At 37.3% G+C, this 22,788-nt stretch overlaps 1 protein-coding gene across 3 annotated transcripts in view; it reads left to right on the top strand.

The window, feature by feature from the left end:
• ACC (acetyl-CoA carboxylase) overlaps positions 1–22,352 on the top strand; it is a 151,195-nt gene extending 128,843 nt beyond the window's left edge. For all 3 annotated transcript variants that reach the window (XM_083120824.1, XM_083120823.1, XM_083120826.1), the window contains 11 exons: positions 2,878–2,998; positions 4,322–4,530; positions 5,677–5,820; positions 11,088–11,208; positions 11,784–11,977; positions 14,224–14,359; positions 14,851–15,028; positions 15,567–15,834; positions 17,854–18,024; positions 18,348–18,491; positions 20,153–22,352. In XM_083120824.1, the coding sequence (XP_082976950.1) occupies positions 2,878–2,998; positions 4,322–4,530; positions 5,677–5,820; positions 11,088–11,208; positions 11,784–11,977; positions 14,224–14,359; positions 14,851–15,028; positions 15,567–15,834; positions 17,854–18,024; positions 18,348–18,491; positions 20,153–20,296 (1,830 nt within the window). In that variant the 3' untranslated portion in view covers positions 20,297–22,352. The remainder of the gene's footprint in view (positions 1–2,877; positions 2,999–4,321; positions 4,531–5,676; positions 5,821–11,087; positions 11,209–11,783; positions 11,978–14,223; positions 14,360–14,850; positions 15,029–15,566; positions 15,835–17,853; positions 18,025–18,347; positions 18,492–20,152) is intronic.
• The last annotated feature ends 436 nt before the right edge of the window (positions 22,353–22,788 follow it).

Genomic DNA, 22,788 nt, shown 5'->3' with positions numbered 1-22,788 from the left:
CCTAACAATGAAAAAACAGGAATTTGGCATTGAAAACTGCTTTATTGTTTTTCGAAGTATTCTCCTTTATGGTCAATACACTTTTGCATTCGTTCGAACCATTTGTCAAAGCAGTTTTTCCAATCTTCTTGAGACACCTCCATAATATGGTTTTTGAACGCATCAACGGCATCTTCCGCTGATGAAAATCGTTGTCCACACAATTTTTTCTTGACATTCGGGAACAAGAAGAACTCATTGGGTGCCAAATCAGGACTGTATGGTGGATGACCCATCAATTCGATTTTTTGACTGTTCATAAAGTCGGTTGTTAGACGAGATGTGTGACAGCTGGCATTGTCTTGATGAAGAATGATCCGACGGCATTTGTTTGTTTTCCGTATTTGACCGAAGACCTCTGGCAAACAAATTGTTGTGTACCATTCAGAGTTGACCGTTCTACGTTCCTCTAAAGGCTCAGTTGCCACATGACCAGTTTTCCCCGAAAAAACAGGCGACCATTTGTTTCGATGTGCATCGAGCGCGAACAACTTTTGTTGGATTGGATTCATCTTGAAACACCCATACTGTCGACTGCTGTTTACGTTCCGGCTCATATGCATATATCCATGATTCGTCACCTGTTACAATCTTATATACGTCTTTTGAAGCACCACGATTGTATTTATTGAGCATTTGTTTGCACCAATTGACGCGAATGTCTTTTTGAGTTTTTGTCAAATTGTGTTGGATCCAACGAGAACATACCTTTCTCACAGCAAAATGACCATGTAATATTTTATATATGCTGGTGGAACTAATGCCTATGGTTGCCTCAATCTCACAGTATGTCACATGACGATCTTGCAGTATTAGGTTTTGCACAGCATCAATGTTTTCTTGAACAACAACTGATTTTGGACGACCTTCGCGAATCTCGTCGATGAGCGAATGGCGGCCACAATTAAATTCGTTATACCAGTGTTTCACAGTGGCAAAGGATGGGGCTTCATCGCCAAATGTGGAAGTAAGTTGATCGATGCACTCTTGTCTTGATAATCCACGTCGAAAATCGTAAAAAATCATGGCATGAAAATGTTCACGAGTTAATTCCATTTTATTGTTGTCGCGCAATCTCCAAGGCAAGATAAACAACACAAATGAAGCTATTGACAAAACATTTGAAGTACGTTATGGTCAATAATGCCAGACGATTCCTGCAAACGTTAAATCGTGCCTAACTTCAATCAGTGTTGCTAAGGCTCAAAATATAAATAGTGACCCTCGTATTGGTAAGGTTTATATTGGTAATTTCTTAACATTGATTACAATAATCCTTTCTATGACACTCATAGTAAAACCCAATTTTGTAGATTTTAATTTATGTACCTTATTCATGATGGATGCGGTAAACTTGGTTTAAAATTACTTATTTAATATTTTTAAAATGTTACCTCTCTTTTCTCTTTCTTTTTTTATTATTTTTACATGTCAAACCGATCAATGTTTAAAAAATTTTGACCAACACCAAAATTATGGGGAAAGGTTATAAATACAAAAGAGATGTTTTTCAGAAAAATGTTGTATTATTACGCTTTTCAGAGTGTTTTTAAAATTTCACAAGTTTTCTCTCATACCCATACTTCTTTTTTCCGGAGGAGGGGGCAAACAAAACCTTTTGTCAAAATGATGAAACCATGAAGAAAAAACACAAGATAGAAAAAATCATCATTCATCCCCATCTTCGCAAATTAGCATGAAATTTAGAAAATTCTGCACTTCTGCATTGCACAATTTAATGGTTAAATCCTATTAATTTCGAAGATCCACTGTCTTCATTCACAAAAGGGTACTGCATTTGAAGCGGAGATGATACTGCGTCACTGCTTTGTTTGTTCCCGGGCAGCAGTAGTTGCAATTTCTCCCGTTCAGCAGCGCTGGCACAGTGGCACCGTCTGGGAACAAACAAAGGAGAAATTGCAATTGAACGGGAGAACTTGCAACTACTGCCACCTGGGAACAAACAAAGCAGTGACGCAGTACCATCTCTGCTTCAAATGCAGTGCCCTTTTTTGAATGAAGACACTGGATCTTCGAAATTAATAGGATTTAACCATTAAATTGTGCAATGCAGAAGTGCAGAATTTTCTAAATTTCACGTAAGTAATGTACCTTATTGTTGGCAAAATTCTTAAAATGCTCAATGTTTTTATATCTTAAGCGTAGACCTTCATCAAGAACTTACTGCAAGTTACATTCAATTGGTTACAGGAAGGTAAAAATAAGGAAATTGTGACTAAAAAAAATTTATGCCAGATGATAGATAATGTTGCAAGGTACGTCAAAAGATTTTTGAAATATTCATCATAATAAGATACATAAATTGTGACTACTTATCATAAAACTTATTCCTATCACTCCATCCCTACTTTACTATCTGTATGAATAATGTTTCAATGTGCTTTGTTATGGCTAACTAATCTCAAACAAAAATCTATTTGCACCAACTGAATATCAGTAACTAGTAGTATACTTACCAGTGAAATTGCTCTGAATGATGTTGTTGTTGTTGTTCTTGTTATTGTTATTGTTATCATGAATTCAAAAAGTTAAATGCACGCCTAAAACCCATTCATAAAATGGGTTTACTATTTAAAAAAATGTTGTCATGTAGTATAATGTGTGCATTATAAAAGTTTTGTATGAAGTAATACAACTGTGCATGGACACAGAAAGCATCCACATGTCCAACCAATGTAAGATCAAATTATCGGCATAGAAAAGAAAGCAAGAACTGATCTCATGAATGTGTGAAAGATTTTCCACCAATAATCTCACAGCAGTTAAATTAACTTTTTTTAAAAAATATATTATGTTACAGTATAATTTCTCTTGTAGGGATTCAAATATCTTTACCTGACAACTGAGGACTTCAAGAAAGTGTCAACAATGAATTCAGTGCATGCTATTCTTATTGAAGATGAGGGGGAACCACGGTACAAAATCACTGATATCATTGGTAAGTACAGTTTGTTTTTGTAACAAATTATATGTAGTAACATGTGATTTTTTATTTCTAGTGAAAATAGTTGGTGCCTAAATTATAAGGGTTATTTGCCAATGTAAAGCATTTGAAACCAGTCATCTGTTAAACACAAAACTTTTATTGGCTTGTTTCTACGTAAAGGACAGTCCTAATAAGTTGTAAATTTATGCATCTTCAACCTTGAGAATATTCATTCATGTTTCAAGCAGAGGCCAGGAGTTCTATATTTGATTTCTGAACATAGTCATGGACTTATGCTTGTTCATTCATCTATTTTGTACATTCATCTTCGTTGTTGTGGATAATCTAGATGACAGCTAACTGCAGGTATTGTGTAATACTAATAACAACAGTAATGCACATCCTCATGGTTAAAATTTGTTTCCTCCACTTTTCAACACAATTATTTTAATAATTACAGAGAAATTTGGTAGTTTTTTTGTGTGTGTTCTGTACCAAGTTTCTCTGTAATTATTTACTACTGCATCTCTCATTCCCATAATATGAAAACTTTTTCTGTTGAGAAAGATGCATGTGTTAAAATGTATAAAATATTTTTTTATACTCACTGGAAGTATATTATTATTTGTGATGTAGTATATTCAAAGTCTTATTTGCACTTTTAGTATTTTACATCTATTTTTCGGTCCTTTAAGTCTAATCATGTTGATGAGGGTAAATGACGATTAAATGAAATTGGTGAAAGGACACCCACAAAGTAAATCTTATGCCCATGCCAGAACTGAAATACTTAGACTATTGATGTCAAGATCATGAGGCTAGCACTTCGACCACCAAGTCATGTGATAAGTTTCTGTTATATATTAATTTATCAGTGGTCCAAGTATTTTTATGCCTCGACTCCAGTCAGTGAATGTTAATTCTACAAATGATATGAACGTTAGATGACACCAGACTCTATGCCAGAGTGCCCACCATCATGTGCTACAATACTATAAGTCCCAGGATCAAACCCTGATCAAGACATGTTTGCCTCATTATCCATTTTGCCTGTTCATCATTCATCCTCATAACATAGGAGATAGAAAAGCAATGTAAAATGACGAAAATAGAAATAGAACATTAAGTGATATTCAATATTCATGATAGCTTAGATGATGGGCTACTTTTACATCAACAACCTCTTATATAATCAAGATACTTGTGTAATTGTAAAACTTCTCCTTGCTCATTTTGTCAATACTTCATCCCATGTGAAATTAAGTTGATATGCACCAATAAATGTTGTATTCTCAAGGGTCATGTTGTACTGAAAAGCATTAATTTTATTTGCAGGAAAGGACGATGGCTTTGGTGTTGAGAACTTGCGTCACGCTGGCCTCATCGCAGGAGAAACATCCAGGGCCTACTGTGAGGTGGTGACAATATCCATGGTCACCTGCAGAGCCATTGGCATTGGCTCGTACCTTGTGCGGTTGGGACAGCGAGTCATCCAGATAGAGAATTCACATATCATCCTAACAGGCTACAGTGCTCTAAACAAGGTAAATATTTTAATGTTAATTATAATGTAAACATATTTTGGAGGCTTAGTTTAAAATTGATGAGCACGGTGCACAATTAAGAAGAGTAACGTAACAGGTATGGCTTATTAGAACTCTCACAGCCATAAATTGGGGAAAGCAGAATCTCAACAGGGGCACAGGACTTGAACTGATTAGATGTAGTCGACTGTGAACGTGGACATGGAAATCATTGAAAAAGTCAGGGAAATGTCAACTTGAGACTAAAAAAAGTTGGGGAAACATCAATTTAAGACTGAAAAGTCATGGATTTTGTTTTTCTTGCCAGGTTTAGAGATCTAAAAACACACTTAACTATTTCCTTCACTTTTTATTGGGAGATATTTTGTGTAAAAATGTTCTTCGTAGAAATTTAAGCTAAATATGCAGGCTTAACCAGGACTTGAACCCAGATCTTTGGCATCCCATGTCATTGCTCTACCAACTGAGCTAAATTTTCTGCAATGTACATTCTACTCTGTGTGCTAAATTATAAGGTAATATACAGTTGTATGCTGGGAGCTTCAAGACATCGTCAATATCATCTGTCTTTCAAAGCAACAGAATCCATTGCAGTCACCAATAAACTCAGTGCCACAGGTAAAAGAGTGGAAGAAAAATCAGGTAGAGATCAGTTGGTAGAGCACTGGCACAGTATGCCAGAGACTTAGGTTCAAGTCTTTGCTGAACCTTCATTATACAAGTAAATTTGTACGAAGTACATTTCCTGTGTTGCCATATCACAAGGTAAAATTTTTCTTGCTTGTTCCTTTTGTTAATTTATTTGTAGCATTGTTTAATAAACTTAATTTGCTTGAATAGCAAGCAAAGTTGGAGATTTAACAGTTATTATAGGGCCTTGAAAACGTGGAAAATAAGAGAATTTGTTCCAGCAAAATAAGTTAGAATCCTGGTAGAAAACATTGCATCCAACTGACCCATCATCTACATCAGGATCCTCTCACTCAAAATACTCATAACCCTGTACTCATTCCTGAAAATGATAGTATACTGACTAACATTATACTATTGATATCCAGAAAGAATCTCTTCATCATTGTTCATGATGGGTGAATCAACGGAAATGTTTATGAACTTACTTGCACTAACAACAGTATGTCTTTCCAGCTTCTTGGTCGTGAGGTGTACACATCAAATAACCAGCTGGGAGGCATCCAAATCATGTACAATAATGGTGTTACGCATAAAACAGAGCCTCATGATCTGGACGGGATATACACCATCATGAAGTGGCTGTCATACATTCCAAAGGTGAGTTAATATCCAGTTTCTTTAAATCATTAACAGCTTTCCAAGTGTTCATTTCAATGGTAAAATTTATTAGTTTCTTAAATAACTATGCATAAAAGTTCAAATATAATAAAACATTATGGGCCAATATGATTGATATTAAAATTCCCAGTGCATCAGAGCTCTGCTATTTTGCTCCAGTCTTGTATGAAGAAGAAAATATAGGACAGGTCTCGTGATTTAAAATAAAACATGTGGTGATTGATTAAAACTCATTGTCATCTTCTCACCATGTAAAATGTATGAGAATTAAAATCTCCTTCGGCTGAGGTTGTAGAGGTACACTCATCACACATGAGGTCAACACACATCCTCACAAAAGGTCCGGATACCAGAGCCTCTTTAAACTGTAACTAACATAGTTTCCTCTGCATGAAAGAGATATTGACAACTAAACATCTTCTGAAAAGGTCACCATTTATACTTCTATTGGCCAGTGTGCAAGTTAAGAATTAATTACTAGGTGCAATAACCCATTGCTAGAGGCACATATTTTTGGTAAATAAGAAAGCAAAATTTCGGTTCAAAAACAAAGTCGATTTCAGGTTCAAAAGCGGTAAATAATATAACATTTCAGTGTAGCAGTGAATAATCACATCAAAAGTGCTACAGATCATTCAGTGAAGTTCACTACGAGACTCGGCAGCAAGCGGCCCGGCATCACCGCTTGTCTTTCCCGGTGAACGGGTCCGCGACAGTCGGTAGAGTCGGCTATTCAAATTACAGTTTTCATATTGTGTACTAACCTTGACTACAGAAGGTGTTGAAAATGATGTCTCTCTGCTGCAACACATTCCTGGCATCTCCGAAGGAAATTGGCATTTACACGTGCAAGTTCGTCTACTGTAATTCTCGTACAATACTCTCTCTTAACTCACGGATGGTGTGCGGATTGTCTTATATACTTTATTTTTTCGATTTCCCATTTTTCTTTCGAGGTTTAATATACTGGTTCTATGTGGAACGGGAACACCAGGAAATTTCGTTGCAAAATCTCGTCTCACTTCTCAACAATTCCTCTTTCCGAAGAAACACTCGACAAGATAAATCCTTTGTTGTAATGTAAACTTTTGTGGTGCCATATTAAGCCACAATCTTCAACACACGGACACGACACAACACAACTTCCGAGGGAGGATTATACTGGCATCAGTCTGCAACGTCAACAAAAATGGAAAGAGAGAAAAAGGCAGGGAGAGCGAAAAAACAGACTAGCGTGTGACTGTCGTGGACCCGTTCACCGGGAGAGACAAGCGCTGATGCCGGGCCACTTGCCGCTGAGTCTCGTAGCAAATGTCAGAGAATGCTCTGTATATAAAATAATATTTTGGTTGTAAAATTGTGAATATAGTTCTAAATTTGATTTAAAAACTGCCCTTATTACACAAAGTAAAGTTATCCCTTCTAATAGCACATTTATGTAGTTAACAGAGTATTAAGTTTATTCCTATGTAAATTGGTCCATTTTTGCTTCTCAAATATTTACAGCAGAATTAATCAATTTTCCGTGAATTGCATAACTCACAGGATACTTCAGGCTTCAGAAAGTGTCGTGTAGGTATATAAGCGGTAAATTTCGTATTTTTAGAGTATATTTCGCATTTTGCAGTTCATTTCGCATTATTTTGTGACAAAACAGGGTAGGAGAATGCATCTCACACCTTTCAGAAACATGAAAAATGAACAATATAGCATGTTATTTCATATTTCGTGTTTTCATCAAAAACGAAATTTGCATGTCTGTACCTATTGCCCTTTGTTTATTTAGGATCTTTATTGTGTTTCCACTATATTCTTCAAAGTATAGGAGTTGGGTAGATTTGGAAAATCCGTTTGAGATGTCACAAACACAACTCAGAAAAGAATTCACCAGTTATTGGTGTGTATTAATGTAGAAGGAACATCACTTTCATGTCAAAATCATTAACACTCAACATAATTACCATCATGTCAAAATCATTAACACTCAACATAATTACCATGGCAGTTGCCATACAGTTCATACCATGCAGACAACTTACAGCATTTCTGGAGTGATCTGTGCAAAGGCTGCAGTGATCTTCTTCAGGAGTCAACTTCATTCTGTGGTCTTTGTCCACTCGCAAGTGACGTATAAAAATGTCTGGAAGTGCAAGTCAGGAGAATTCACCACACGATGCACTGCACTCACTGTTGCGGTGTGACAGTCATGTTTGTGTCTCATGAGCTAATACAACCATGTGGCCAAACTGACTAACTTCTCCATTCACCCTACATGGTCATCCTTCCCGCTTATATTCAAACTGCTCAGATATATTACCTTCTTGCAGGCCTCCCTGATGGCGCAGCATCATCACCTTGTAATCAAGGGGTCCCGGGTTCGATACCTGGTGGAGGTACATAGTGGTTCAAATTACACTTTAAACTGTAGGTCCAGTCCCGATCAGCCTTACTGTACATAAAGTAAACAAAAATACGTTAGAGTATTCAAATTGGTCTACTTACGCAAGTGAGTATGTATTCTTATGTGAACGACGTTTCGGAAGCTTTACTGCTTCCTTCCTCTGGTTGTCATTTTCGGCTCGGAATATCAAGCCACATCAGAGAAGTGTCATGTAAGGATACTGGGTGAAAGGTTTGGGTTAAAAACACTTCATAGTGCTTGACATATACAGAATTAAAACTACCTTTGTTAAAAACCCTTAAAACTCACAATAAAACATGTTAAAACCACTGCTACAGTAAACTGGAGTGGCCGTTGAGAGCCCCAACTCCCTGTCAAGGTGAAGCGTGCGAGCAGATGGTGCCGTGCAGTGGAGTGTTGGGGTACTTCCCCTCCCCTCTCTTTTTCTTTCCTCTCGTCACCAATCCAAGGAGAATTCGCGTTCCAATTCGGCTGCTTTCTTTACCTCCGATGTGACATGGGAGCCGATCGGGGCACTTTTATTATTCATATTGTCCCATTTTTTAAAAAAGCTAATCCATACATCATCTAAATTGCCTTCGTCCCGGTTCAGTTTATTTCTGTGTCCCATGCATATGAATGCCGTTTCGTATACGTTCCTATCTAATTTACTATTACTTAACATCTCTTTTTATTATTCTATGCCCACTGTTTATTATATGCTCTGCAAGCCCCGTTTTCGGATCCCTTTCTGTGATGTTCTTATCGTGTCCCCCCCCCCCCCCCCATCTAATACGCATGTTCCGGCCGGTTTGTCCAATATATTCCATCCCGCAATTGCATTCAATCCTATACACACCCCTTTTTGTTCATCGGGGTTATTTCGAATTTTTACCCCCCTCTTATAATCCGTGAAATGCTTTTCAATATTTCTAGGTGCTCTCGTCCCGCATTTGACACCATACTTTTTCACTGTTTTTTCAATTTTCTCCATGAGCCTTTTACAGTACAGTATCCCAACGTAATTAACTTTACTATCCAACCCTCCCTCCTCACCTTCCTCCTTTTCTGACCTGCTATCAGAATCGGGGTTCTCCTTCGCATTATTCTTCCTTGCTCTCCTAGCTAACACGTTCATTTCATATTCGGAAAATCCATTCGTCATTCCTACCTCTATTATCCATGATATTTACTTTTCTTTTTCTACGGCATTATTGCATAACCTCTCAGCCCTTATGAAAAAGTTTAAATAAACATTCGATTTGACCCTACTTGAATGTTCCGATGCCTTATTAATATAAAGATTGCCTGCCAGGGGTTTATGAAACACCCCTGTCCTTATCCCCTTTTCAATTTTGGTAATCCTTAGGTCCAGGTAGTGAATTTTACCTTCTACCGAATTCTCCCTAGTGAAGCTTATTCTTATTAGATGGGGGGAACACGATAAGAACATCAAAGAAAGGGATCCGAAAACGGGGCTTGCAGAGCATATAATAAACAGTGAGCATAGAATAATAAAAAGAGATGTTATCAAAAGAAGTAATAGTAAATTGGATAGGAACGTATACGAAACAGCATTCATATGTGCGGGACACAGAAATAAACTGAACCGGGACGAAGGCAATTTAGATGATGTATGGATTAGCTTTTTTAAAAAATGGGACAATATGAATAATAAAAGTGCCCCGATAGGCTTCCATGTCACATCGGAGGTAAAGAAAGCATCCGAATTGGAACGCGAATTCTCCTTGTATTGGTGACGAGAGGAAAGAAAAAGAGAGGGGAGGGGTCTCTCGTGTGAGGGGAAGTACCCCACCACTCCGCTGCACGGTGCCATCTGCTCGCACGCTTCACCTTGACAGGGAGTTGGGGCTCTCAACGGCCACTCCAGTTTACCGTAGCGGTGGTTTTAACATGTTTTATTGTGAGTTTTAAGGGTTTTTAACAAAGGTAGTTTTAATTCTGTATATGTCAAGCACTATGAAGTGTTTTTAACCCAAACCTTTCACCCAGTATCCTTACATGACACTTCTCTGATGTGGCTTGATATTCCGAGCCGAAAATGACAACCAGAGGAAGGAAGCAGTAAAGCTTCCGAAATGTCGTTCACATAAGAATACATACTCACTTGCGTAAGTAGACCAATTTGAATACTCTAACGTATTTTTGTTTATTGTTAGTGAGTAACACGCACGTAACCAATATGCTACTGTACATAAAGTGGACTTAAAACACCAAATTAATCAATCAAATTACCTTCTTGTAAACAACGGTTCACTTTTATAACATCTGAAACGGACCACCCAGTATAATAGCCTATTGCTAGAAATTGATCAAAATTGCCAGGTAATGTAATACCCTATGTTTTGCAGAGATCACAGGTTCAAACCTTGATCAGGCATGAATGAATGAATCATTGTCTTTGTCCCATCAACCATTTCATAATTTTTATCATTATCATCTTCATCATTGTGATTAAATTAAGAGATAGAAAAATGCAAATAAATATAGATTGGAAATAAAATTACATTTATGTGAGCATAAATTGAGTTTTGTCGCATCTTTGGTATGGGCAGTTCATTGATTTATTGTATTGTGTATTATGTATTTAAACAGCTAGTGCATTAGAATCTCATGTAGATGTAGTGCTGTGCTTTTGCCTTTCTGTAATGTAGCACTGTAAAACAAACTATTACAGTGGAACCGCGATTTCACATTTTCCCATATTCTATGTTGTTTCACCTTGGTTCCCTGAAACACATAAGGTCAAGGTTTCATTATAATAGTATTATTATAAAATTATTTAAGGTTGCACAAATATTAGCATGTTATGTTTTTTTAACAGCAAAAGGGATTCCCTCCTCCTATAATCTCGCCTGTTGACCCTGTAGACAGAGAGATAGGCTACATGCCTACCAAGGCACCTTATGACCCTCGATGGATGCTTGCTGGCAGGCAGAACCCACGTAAGTACTGGAGATTGAACTTTAGGTTTAGGTGGAATTTATTTTAAATGTATTCTTAGTTACATGCCTCATTTATTGATTCTTACAAAAAATTGTGCATTAAGTTTCTTAATGAATACAAAAATTAAACATTTTATTTTCAAGTGTCCATAAATGTAATTGAATCACTAATGAGTAGAGTATATCAATTATTTTCTGTACAATTAATTATAACTATATGAGTTTTTTGTTTGAAGATCACTTTATGCAGATGTAGGCTATTTGAAAGTGAACCTACAGTTTAAAGTAGGATACAAACCAATATGTGTGTTCACTGAGCATCGAACCATAGACCCATTGCTTGTAAGACGTGGGCATTACCACCATCATTGAGGTACAATTCTAAATGTAATATTGAATTTTTTAATGTTAATTATTTGCAATTGATCTCCTTTTTGTCTCCATAGATTTTGATACATTTTTGATTTATCATTATTATTTTTTTAGTAAGCATATGTTCTTGATATTTTTTAAAATTAATTAAATGAAACAAAAGATATTTAAGCAGGAGTTAATGTTACATTATCTGATTACAGACAATCCTAACGAGTGGGAATCAGGCTTCTTTGATCGCAAAACCTTTGAAGAGATCATGCAGCCATGGGCCCAGACAGTCGTCTGTGGTCGGGCCCGATTGGGAGGAATCCCAGTGGGAGTGATAGCAGTGGAGACAAGAACAGTGGAACTCAATCTTCCAGCAGACCCTGCTAATCTGGATTCTGAAGAAAAGGTGAGTTAATTTATTCACATTCAGCATATTTGTTGTATATAGAGTATTGCATAATGTAATATTTAGATAGTAAAAAAAAAAGGTAAAGTGCTCCCCTGTGCATAGCACCATGCCATGAAGGCGTATAGGGGGTGTGGTGGTAACGCCCCACACTTTCTTGATCCGGTCGTGAGTGGGGGTGATGTGATCAGCATCACGCCTCTGACCACCTTTACCCCCAGGTACCCATGTTATTCGACACTGGGTGGGCACCGGGGCTGCTTCCAACGATAGAAAAGTTCCCGGATTTGAACCAGCCAGAGAGTTAATCGAACCAGGGACCTTTAGCATGGTAGTCAATGCGTTACCGACTGAGCCACTGTGGCCACATAATATTTAGATGGGGAGTTGAAAACTTAGATTACCATGTAATTATCAGGAAATAAATGCATATGTAAGGTAAGCTTGAGATTAAATAAATCTGCTGATGCTTATAACCAATATTCTGCTGTTAACAAATGTTCCTTGTAGAATCTGAATGGTCCATTTATTAGTTAATATATGTACCCAGTTGGTTGTAATCTTTAAATTAATTAAAACTGGCAGGATTTTGCACTATATTATGGTAACGTAAAGTTCCCGTGCATATAGCACTGTGCCATGGAGGCACATCTTAGAGGATGTGATTTCGGCCATTTTGGAGGTGATGTGATCAGCATCATGCACTGATCACCTTTACCCCCCCCCCCCCCTACCCAGGGTTGCCCCAGGTACCCATTGATTTGAGGCTGGGTTAGCCCTGAGCCACTTTATGCAAGGACAAGGCTGGAAAAATTCCGACTTTAGATCACCTATTCCCGGGAATAGAACCTGGGTCTCCCACATGACAGTTCAAGATGCCCTACAACTAGACCACATATTTAAAAAAGTAGCGGATTGGTAAAAGTATCACCAATTTGCCTACAGCAGCTGAGATTGGAAGAATACCGATTATGATAATATTCCCAACCCCTAGTGTAATCATAACGGCTTTTGTTCATGTGTTAGAAAGTTATTCAAGTTGTAATACATAGAATTTCCAGCAAAGAAATTCAGGCTCGATCAGTACTCGAACCTGCATCTCTTGCATACCATGCCATGGTTCTACCAACTGAGTTACCAACCCAGCCCTGGTTTTGCCCAGTTTTTTTGCTGTCACTATTTTATCTGTGTGGAATTGCCTCTATCAGTGCATAGGAATCTGTTGCCTTTGAAACATGTGACTTCAATGGTGCTTAGATTGTCTCAGTGTGGGGCTGTATATCATTTAGCGCACACAGATGTACAATGTAGAAATCTTCAGCCAAAAATTGCAGGCTCAACCAGGACTCATATCTGGATCTCTGGATACTGATACATACTGTAACGTTGCTCTACCAACATAACTACCAGGCCAGCCCTGTTTTTTCCTGCATTCATATCAGTATCAGATGGCCAATTTATTCATCAACACCAGCTGATACTTTTCTGGATTTAGGAATTCCAGAGGGTATGCATAAAAACCATGCAATATTTTTGCAGAGTCTAATTAATTATCCTGGGAATTATTAAAAATTCGAAGTTTTCATTTATTCTGCATCAGTATCAGTATTAACTAATAAAAATGGATGTTATGATTCAATTACAGTCATTTTTAATATTCTAGTGTAATTCTTGATATTTTGAAACAAAATTTTAGTAAATTTATGCGTAAGATTGCAGTGGAATGAATACTTACATATTAATATTAATCAATATTTTGAACAACTTTTTATTGTCACAATTTTGAAGCATCTCTATCGATTCAAAGTGGTATCGGTTCAGCTCTAACCTTTTTTAGATATCCTGTTAACAAATGCATAAAAGAGAAAAGGGAAGGGGGTTGATAACCACACCAGAAAATGGTGTGAGAGGGATGGTAGTGTACATGTATACATGTGTACGCGAGATTGGGAGTTTTACACTCCATTCTTCTTTTTGCCTTTCATACATTCATGAAGGTGAGACCTGATGAAGGCACTCTTTAGAGGTGCAGAAACATTGCAAAGAATACTGCAGAAGCTACATTGTTTTGATTTTTCGCATACAATGCTGGGATAACGTGACAATAATAAGAACAATCTTTCATGTGTTCGAAGATTCAGTGTTAGAAGATGAAAGATTATGTGAATATGATATTCTGTGCCATGATGCATGTTCAACACTCTACAGTGTGGTGTGTATAAAATGCATATTTCCTGTCATTGCAGACTGTATCCCAGGCAGGACAAGTGTGGTTCCCGGACTCAGCCTACAAGACTGCACAAGCAATTAAAGACTTCAGCAAAGAGGATCTGCCTCTGATAATTTTTGCCAATTGGAGAGGATTCTCAGGAGGCATGAAAGGTAGAGTTAATCGATGGTTTCTTCACTGTATATGTAGAGGAGGCTTCACATAGAAATTACATGTGACAGGCGACATAAAACCTTGACATGAGAAGACATACCTCTTGAAAATATACCTTATGAAATAAATTTCACCTATCACCCTGCGGTGGCAAAACGTACCATGTATACTAGCGCCAAGCTTTCTGAAACCTCAGAAAATATGCGAACTACAGGCTTCCCCGTAACTTAAACTAGTGACACTGCTTCCAAGGCAGTGTTTTAAATATGGTGGTGGATCTTTACATGTAACCTGTCACTTGTTTCACGTATGTTGTGTCACCTTGGTATATTTGCTTGGCATACTAGAAAAATGATTTGTCCTGAGTGGATATATATGGTTTCTTCACAGAGTGTTTGTCGTTTTAAGTATCAAATCAGCAGTGTAAGAGTTATCCATATTAGTAAACTTTATATTACTAAAAGGTAATACCTTTGTTTCATCTCCACAGACATGTATGAGCAGATAGTGAAGTTTGGTGCATACATAGTGGATGGCCTTCGAGAATACACCCAGCCCATCATCATATACATTCCACCCAACGCAGAGTTGAGAGGAGGAGCCTGGGCTGTGTTGGATCCTACCATTAATCTGCGCCACATGGAGATGTATGCCGATCCTGAGTGCAGGTAAGAGTGGAAGACATCAGTTAATCCTTGTCGTCGTGTAGTGGTTAGTTTTTCTGTAATGTATTGTTACCAAACTAATCCCCATGGCACATCAAGTCCCATCACTACTCTCCTCTTTCCTTTGAACTGGAGTATGCTACTGTTGCTTTCAAGTAGTTCTTAATTGTTCATGAGCCTTCCTGATGTGACAATGATTAATGCTTACCTCAAGGTAAAATGTTCTTGCATTTTTTTGGCATTCTTGATAACAAGTTCACCTCCATAATATTTGTTCATTTAATTCAGCGGCTTATATTGTGTTGTTGTTAATGGCGTTATATCCCTGTATTAGGAGAAAGGATAAATAGCATCAAGGCTGATGCACCCATTATGGTTTTTAATAATCCCCGTATAAGTATTCTGAACAAATGTCAATTGTGCACAATGTTTACACTTTGGTATCTGCAGGAATCAGTAAGAGTATCTGTAATGGTTCAAAGTAGTAATAAATCTGCATTTATTCTTGTTCTGTGAGAGGTTTTTCTTCTTCTAATTTCAGAGGTGGTGTTTTGGAGCCAGAAGGTATTGTAGAAATCAAATTCCGCCTGAAAGACTTGCTGAAGACCATGCACCGTCTGGACCCTGACATACTGTCCCTGAAGGAGCAGCTGAACAACCCTGACATTCCAAAAGAGCAGAAGCCTGGCCTTGAGGAGCGCCTGAGTGAGAAGGAGAAGTATCTCCTACCAATGTACCACCAGGTGGCAGTTCACTTTGCAGATCTCCATGACACACCCGAAAGGATGCAAGAAAAGGGTGTAATTCAAGTAAGTTTACAAAGTGCACAAAATTGCATGTGAAAGCAACGAAACTAAAATATGGGAATCCACCAGTTTGAGATTTTTTGTAACTCTGATAAGGGGCTGATATAAAATTTAATTTGCCAATGGCCCATAACTTGGGATCTAACTTCGGGGACAGAATCAAACTTGTGTCTTAACTTTGTGATGAGGGGATACATCCCATAAAAATAGCATCCAGAAATATTTAGCTAAATAACTGTTACATTTGCGAAATCATAAAAAATATTCTTTATTATAGTAACTTTGCTTCTCAGGCCCCAGGAGGTTAACAAAAATACTCTTTACTGGTACATTTTAATAAACCTGAAAATGTTCAGGGGGTAAGTACCCCCCCCCCTTTTGCACTCACAAAATTATGCCTATGTCTATAACCAATATTTTACTGGTCCATTGTTAAATGGCAAGGGTTGCAATTGTTCATTCACCTCCTTAATTAACATACATAACTAGATGATTGCAGTGTGTTTTATCTTTGTAAAAAATGCATTGTTAGTCCTGTACTTTACAAAATCAGCTGATCTCCATAGCATAACATCACCTTGGAATCAAGGGGCCCTGGGTTCAATACCTGGTGTAGACACTTAGTAGTTCGAATCCCACTTCAAACTGTAGGTCCATTTAACGTGGACTTAAAACAAAAAGTGAAAACAAAACTTCATGGCATAACAACAGGTTGAGGAAGCAATTTTTCATTGAGTCATATGTGGTCTGCACATCAAGTCTCATCTCTACTGTTTTTTGACTTTCAAGACTGGAGTTCACTACTATTGCTTCTGCTGCTATGATGAAAATTCTGCAGAAATATATGTTAGTGATATACTTGTGTAATATGGCAATTAGGACCGATAAATGTAATTTTATCAGTATCTGTTAAATTTTCGTATTGGTCCTTATACAGTAGTGTCCAAAAGTTAAGCATGACGAAGATATGAGAAAATGTCTTATTGATGAAGTGTCAGAACTGCACAAAACATAGTGAAAATTAATCAAAACGTTACATGAATTAACAATTGTTTTTAGTGTGAAGACAAAAAGTCCAAAACTAAGAAAATTGAAGATGGCTTCCTTAACAAGAAAAAAGAGGTTTGTAAGGTGCGTGATCATCCCCAACGTACACAGCCTTGCAACAACGTAAACAGTGGTTCAAGAGCTCTACATGTACAGTGGAGCCAGCACCATCAAAATTGGACCCTGAACGAATGGGGGAACATGCTCTTCACAGATCAGTCCAAATTCAGTGTGCAAAATGATTCCAGTCGCACATTCATCTGGAGAGAACCTCGATAACAATTTAATCCCAGGAATATCGTGGAAAGGGATCAGTTGGTGATGATGGAATCCTAGTGTGGCAGACATCACGTTAAATGGGCGAAAGGAGCTGGACCTTTTTTGTTGGAGGTACTGTTACTGCTCAGAAGTACAGAGACTAGGATACTCCAACAACATGTGCGACTTTTCAGAGGCACAGTCGACCCAGATTTAATTGTTGGATGACTTTCTTGAAGATATAGAAATCACCGCATGGACTGTCTACAGGAATAAATACTGTAGTGCATTAAGGAGATGAGTTGCAGCCTGCCAACCTCCACCAAAGACATTTCCAGAACTCTGCACTGATCTTTGTGGAACCAGCTGCCCGTAAAGCTCTTGAACCACCTTTTACGTCGTTACAAGGCTGTGTAGCTATTGGGGATAATCATGCCCCATACAAACCTCTTTTTCTTGTTAAGGAAGCCATCTTCAATTTTCTTATTTTTGGACTTTGTGTCTTCACTCTAAAAACAATTGTTAATTCATGTAACTTTTTTGATTAATTTTCACTATGTTTTGTGCAGTTCTGACACTTCATCAATAAGACATTTTCTCATGTCTTCATCATGCTTAACTTTTGGACACTACTGTATTTGTTTCATCACTATAAACATGCTGCCACAAGGTGTTTCTTCGCTGTGCATTATTATTTTATTTTTTTGTTCGTTGCAGGACATTGTTCCTTGGAGGAAATCTAGGATGATCTTCTACTGGCGCCTGAAAAGACTACTTCTGGAGGACCAAGTCAAATCGCAGCTGCTAAGTATTGAACCAACTCTAGACAAAGGACAAATTGAGGTGATGCTGAGGAGGTGGTTTGTTGAGGACAAAGGAACTACAGAGGTACGTTACATATGTAATTCTCCCCTTTCCCTACTCAAGTTTTTCATGTATGTCTGTATATTTACATATGTAATGAAAAAAGATAAGAAGAATGAAATAGCGTGAATATTTTACCTCCATAGCTCTGCAATTGCCATGCTGAGTCACACAGGGACCATCCATATTGTTGATAGTAACACTGACAATTAAGTTTCATAGAGGTATCATAGAGGTGGAGTGTGTACATTTCTGAATAGTAGTATCAATATTTTGCATTTAATTATTTTGTTGTGTTGTGTAGAAGTAATAAATGTGAAGTAATGACATGTAGCTTAATATTTCAGAGCTATTTGTGGGAAGACAATCAAGCAGTTGTAGCATGGTTGTCGTATCAACTGGATCCAAATAACACGCAATCTATTGTTTCGGAAAATGTAAAATGTGTGAAGAAAGATGCCATTATCCAGCAGGTTAAGTCATCAGTACTGGTGAGTGTTTCTTATCTGTTAAAACTAATGCATAATTTTGCTCTGGACATTGAATTCAATTTTACTTAAACTTAAACTCTGGCACATGGCACTTTAAAACCGTAGGTCCAGTCTCGATTAGCCTTACTGTGCATAAAGTGGACTTAAAACACCAACTCAAACTTCCTCATCTTAATTGTTCACATTGCTTCTCACCTTCATACTTTAAAATTATAAAAGCATGTAAATTACAGCCTGTAGTTCCATATATCGTCACTAGGTGGTGTCATAATCAAGATGGCACTTTCTGGAGCTGATCTTTGTCTTTAGGATATAACTTTTGCACTAACTGTAGTCTGTATGATTTCATGTTTAATTGTTTACGCAAAACATGCCACACAGTCATTGTTGACTTTTCCAACTCACGTGAAGCTATGCGTATAGATTTTCTCGGACTCCTTGTGAAAGCTTCTCTCACTCGCTCAATGTCATTTTCACTCGCACCTGGCCGATCACTTGTCTTCTTGACACACAATCACCCAGTTTCAACAAACTTTACGTGTCAATTGTATATTGCCTTTCTGGTTGGTGCTGCTTTTCCGTACTTCGTCCTAAATTTTCGTTGGACATCCTTTGCACTCTTTGTTTTGTCAAATTCTAGCATGCAGAAAGCCTTCTCAGCTCCAGAAAGCGCCATCTTAATTATGACACCACCTAGCGACGATATATGGAACTACACGTAACATGCAATGAGAAAAAAACTTACAACTTTACTCTTTGAAATGATGTACTTTGTCACTTTGTAATGCCACTTGTTTGGCTACAATAATTTTTTTAAAGTGTTCCCAGACTTTTGTTACATGGTGTATTTTAACACTCACTACATTTCTTCTTTTGATAGTGTCATGCCATATTTTTCTTTTCCTTCTCCCATACAATTCGAGGTTAATTTCAGCAGCATTAGACTTTTTTCATCATGAAATTGAATGACTGACCATAACACACACTGGCAGGATTGTTTTTCTCACAGCCATAATTACTCACTGTAAGTAACACAAAAGCAAAGAACGGCAAAGTGATGAATGTATGTTTACTACATGCACAATGGACTCTGCAGCTGTTACTCAAGCACAGTCCGACTACCGTTTCCTGTCCATTTTTTATAACCACCCATACTTTTGAAATGATCCTTGAATATTGTATTGGTAGAATACCTGTTATTGTCTAAGTAAACTTTATATCAGTAGTTTATTAGTATTAAAAAAAAATCATAAGTCTATCATCATGGTAGATATAATCATATTGGTTTGTTGCTGAAATTGCTGATAATATTACTATTCCAATATTTCTATAAATAGACTATTATTTTGTGCTAATTTCTGTCATTTTTGTTAACTTTCTTCATGAACTAAACATTGTTTCTTTTACAAATACAGTATGCTGATTTTGTGAATTGGCATTTGTAATTAAAAGGGATTGGTAAAATATCAGTTGGTATACCAGCACTTTATCAGTATCAACAAAAATTCCCTATTGGTCCATCCTGAATACATATACCAGTAGTTGTTTATTGCACTAAAAACAAACAAGTATGGAAAGTATGTTAATTTATATACTGTGAGTGTGAAAAATGAAAGAAGAAGGATTATGAGTATACTAATTGTAAGCCTTAACATTTACAGGGGTGTCCTGAGGTTGCTCTTGATGCTGTGGTTGAAATCATTCATCACTTGTCTCCTCATCAAAGGGCAGAAGCTCTTAGATCTCTGTCCCACATAGAAGGTGTCCCCAATCAAGAACAGAGCTCCAGTAACACGACGGAATGATATCGGTGGATCGTTTTTTAGTGTAAAAACTATTTTGCTCAAGCTGCATTTGTAATAAGGACACTGTGTTTGCACAGAACTGTTTGATATATGCATATATTTGCTCTGCTATCGTTTGTGAGGTCAGTATCTTAACGAATAGTTGCATTGTTCTTATGCACAACTACAAGGAATGGGAATAATTATATTTTTTTAAATATTCACAAAACTATTGTTATGCAAGCGCTGTTGACATAATTTTATTTCTTTTTTTTACTTGTTAAATAAATGTAAAACACAAAATAGAAGTTTTTTTAAAAAATCATACTGCCTCCCAAACTCTTTCAGAGTTCAACGACAATACAATCAGCAACAATTCAATCCAATTTATAAGTCATGAAGAAAGGACAATGCACAAAAGAAAGAGAGAGAACATGCAAACTCCAGTACCTCTAGATGAGCAAACTGCAGTCAAATTCTCCATTGTGCTGATTAGAATCAAGAACTGTCATCAGTTCCTTATCTGAAAGCAGAGTCAAGCTCTCAGACCCAACACCCTGCATCAACTCATCCAAAACTCATATTTGAATGTCGAGGCTCTCTACATCAGCAAGCCCTCAATTTCGAACAAAACAACACTGCTGCCAGGATTTTATATGTGGGGGGGGGGGGCTCATCCCTAATCAGCACGGGCTATAATTGTCATTTTACAATAATAACTATTATAAGTCATTAAAATAAACCAATTTTAATCCACATTTATTGTTATTTTTATTATTATATAAATGGAGAGACCTTGCTACTCAATCCACCATATAACATATAATATAACCTTGTTCCTCTATTATACACAACTTTTTTTCGATCTAATATTTAATCCTGCTAAGCAAAATTAATTACCACTATACACTATTTAAACTAGATATTTGATGGATTTGGGAGGGGGGCTCCAGTCCTCTTAGCCCTCCCCCTGGCTACGTGCCTGACTGCTGCTGTCAGTGGAACAAGTACAAATCTATCCATCATTACTAGAAATAATTTCCTACTTATGTCACTCGGAGGGCAATGATCGAAGAATCTGGTCGACAATAGATGTATTAGCAGTCTTTAATCCACATCCCGAAAGAACAAAAAGACACCAAAAATGGGCACAATAGTTTAATGAAACAATAGTTTTTCTGGTCATAAACCAGAATTTATGGATTTAATTGCTGACTAACTTTTATGCTCCCAGGAAGTAAAATGTACTCAAAACAAGAATTATTGCATGTACAATACAACTTTTATGGTTACCTTTAAAACAGAACCAGGGATCAGCAATCTACATACAGGAAATGCAATATTTAGAAATAGATATCCTCAACTCTCTGTCATAACAAAATACCAATACCATATAGAAATAAACACACTAAGGGTTCATTTGTGTGTCTGGCTACTTAAAATTGTTTCATTATGCTTCTCTTCCAATCATAATTCCCAAAATATTCTACCATCATTGGTCATAATTATAGTGTAACCACGAGCAAAACAACCTGCACGGACCCGCGACTCCTGTGCACTGTACCCCCGCGAGTAGGGGAGGGGGAGAGTGGACCATGCTTCCTTATGGCCCGAGGTGGAGGGAAGAAGGGAAATCTGCACGGGGACTTCTCGTCCCAACTTTTTTTTCCTTGTGGTCGATCTATAGCTAATAGATTTAATATCACTTCAAACATTCTAAAGCTAATGCAGGATTATTAGAAAAAAACAGCAACAACATGTTATGCAATCTGGAATGTGTGCTCAATGGCTTTCTGTAATTTCTGGCATGCCCAAAGGAAATGTTCTTGGCTTGCTAATATTTGTTTTATTTTCAATGACCTAGGAGGACACTTTTTTGTTTATTTTTGGAGATTCTGAAGTGAAGTGACTGTGATTAAAAATACACACCTCACAATAATTATAAAAATATACTCTGTATCATTAAAAGAAAACCCGTAAAAAGGATCCATGCTCAATTATAAAAAAACAGAGGATCATATTGTGAAATATTTATGTAGGCCTAGATGCAAGAATAAAATATATAATGAACTTCTTACCTTGAATTCTTCATTTGAATAGGAACTCCATTCTACTCTTCTTTTGGGATGGAGCCAGCCCCTGTGGTGGAGTGGTTAGCACATCACGCTACGACGCCAGGGGTCCCAAGTTCGAATCCTGGTCTGGGTATGGATATTTGTGAATGTCCATTCATCAATTTCATCATGTCATCACTCATCCCCATCTTTGAAAATTACCCAAACATGGCACAAGAAGCGAAGTAAAATAAAGCAAATCAAATCAAATCTTTTGGGATGGCTGAGGCCTACCTATCTTCACGAAGCTTATCTTCATCCGAAAGCCGAGTAAATGGATCAATAGTTCGATAATTATGTCACTCATTTTAGTTCACTGCACAACACAGCACATTCACAAAAAATATGTTCAATCACTCACCACTACACTACACACACAACCTGCCTCTAATTAAATTC

This window comes from Lepisma saccharinum, chromosome 4 (genome assembly GCF_977018435.1).
Source record: "Lepisma saccharinum chromosome 4, izLepSacc3.1, whole genome shotgun sequence".
Taxonomy (NCBI): Eukaryota; Metazoa; Arthropoda; class Insecta; order Zygentoma; family Lepismatidae; genus Lepisma; species Lepisma saccharinum.
Note: the sequence above shows the minus strand (reverse complement) of the source record. Positions and strands in the feature narration are given on the sequence as shown.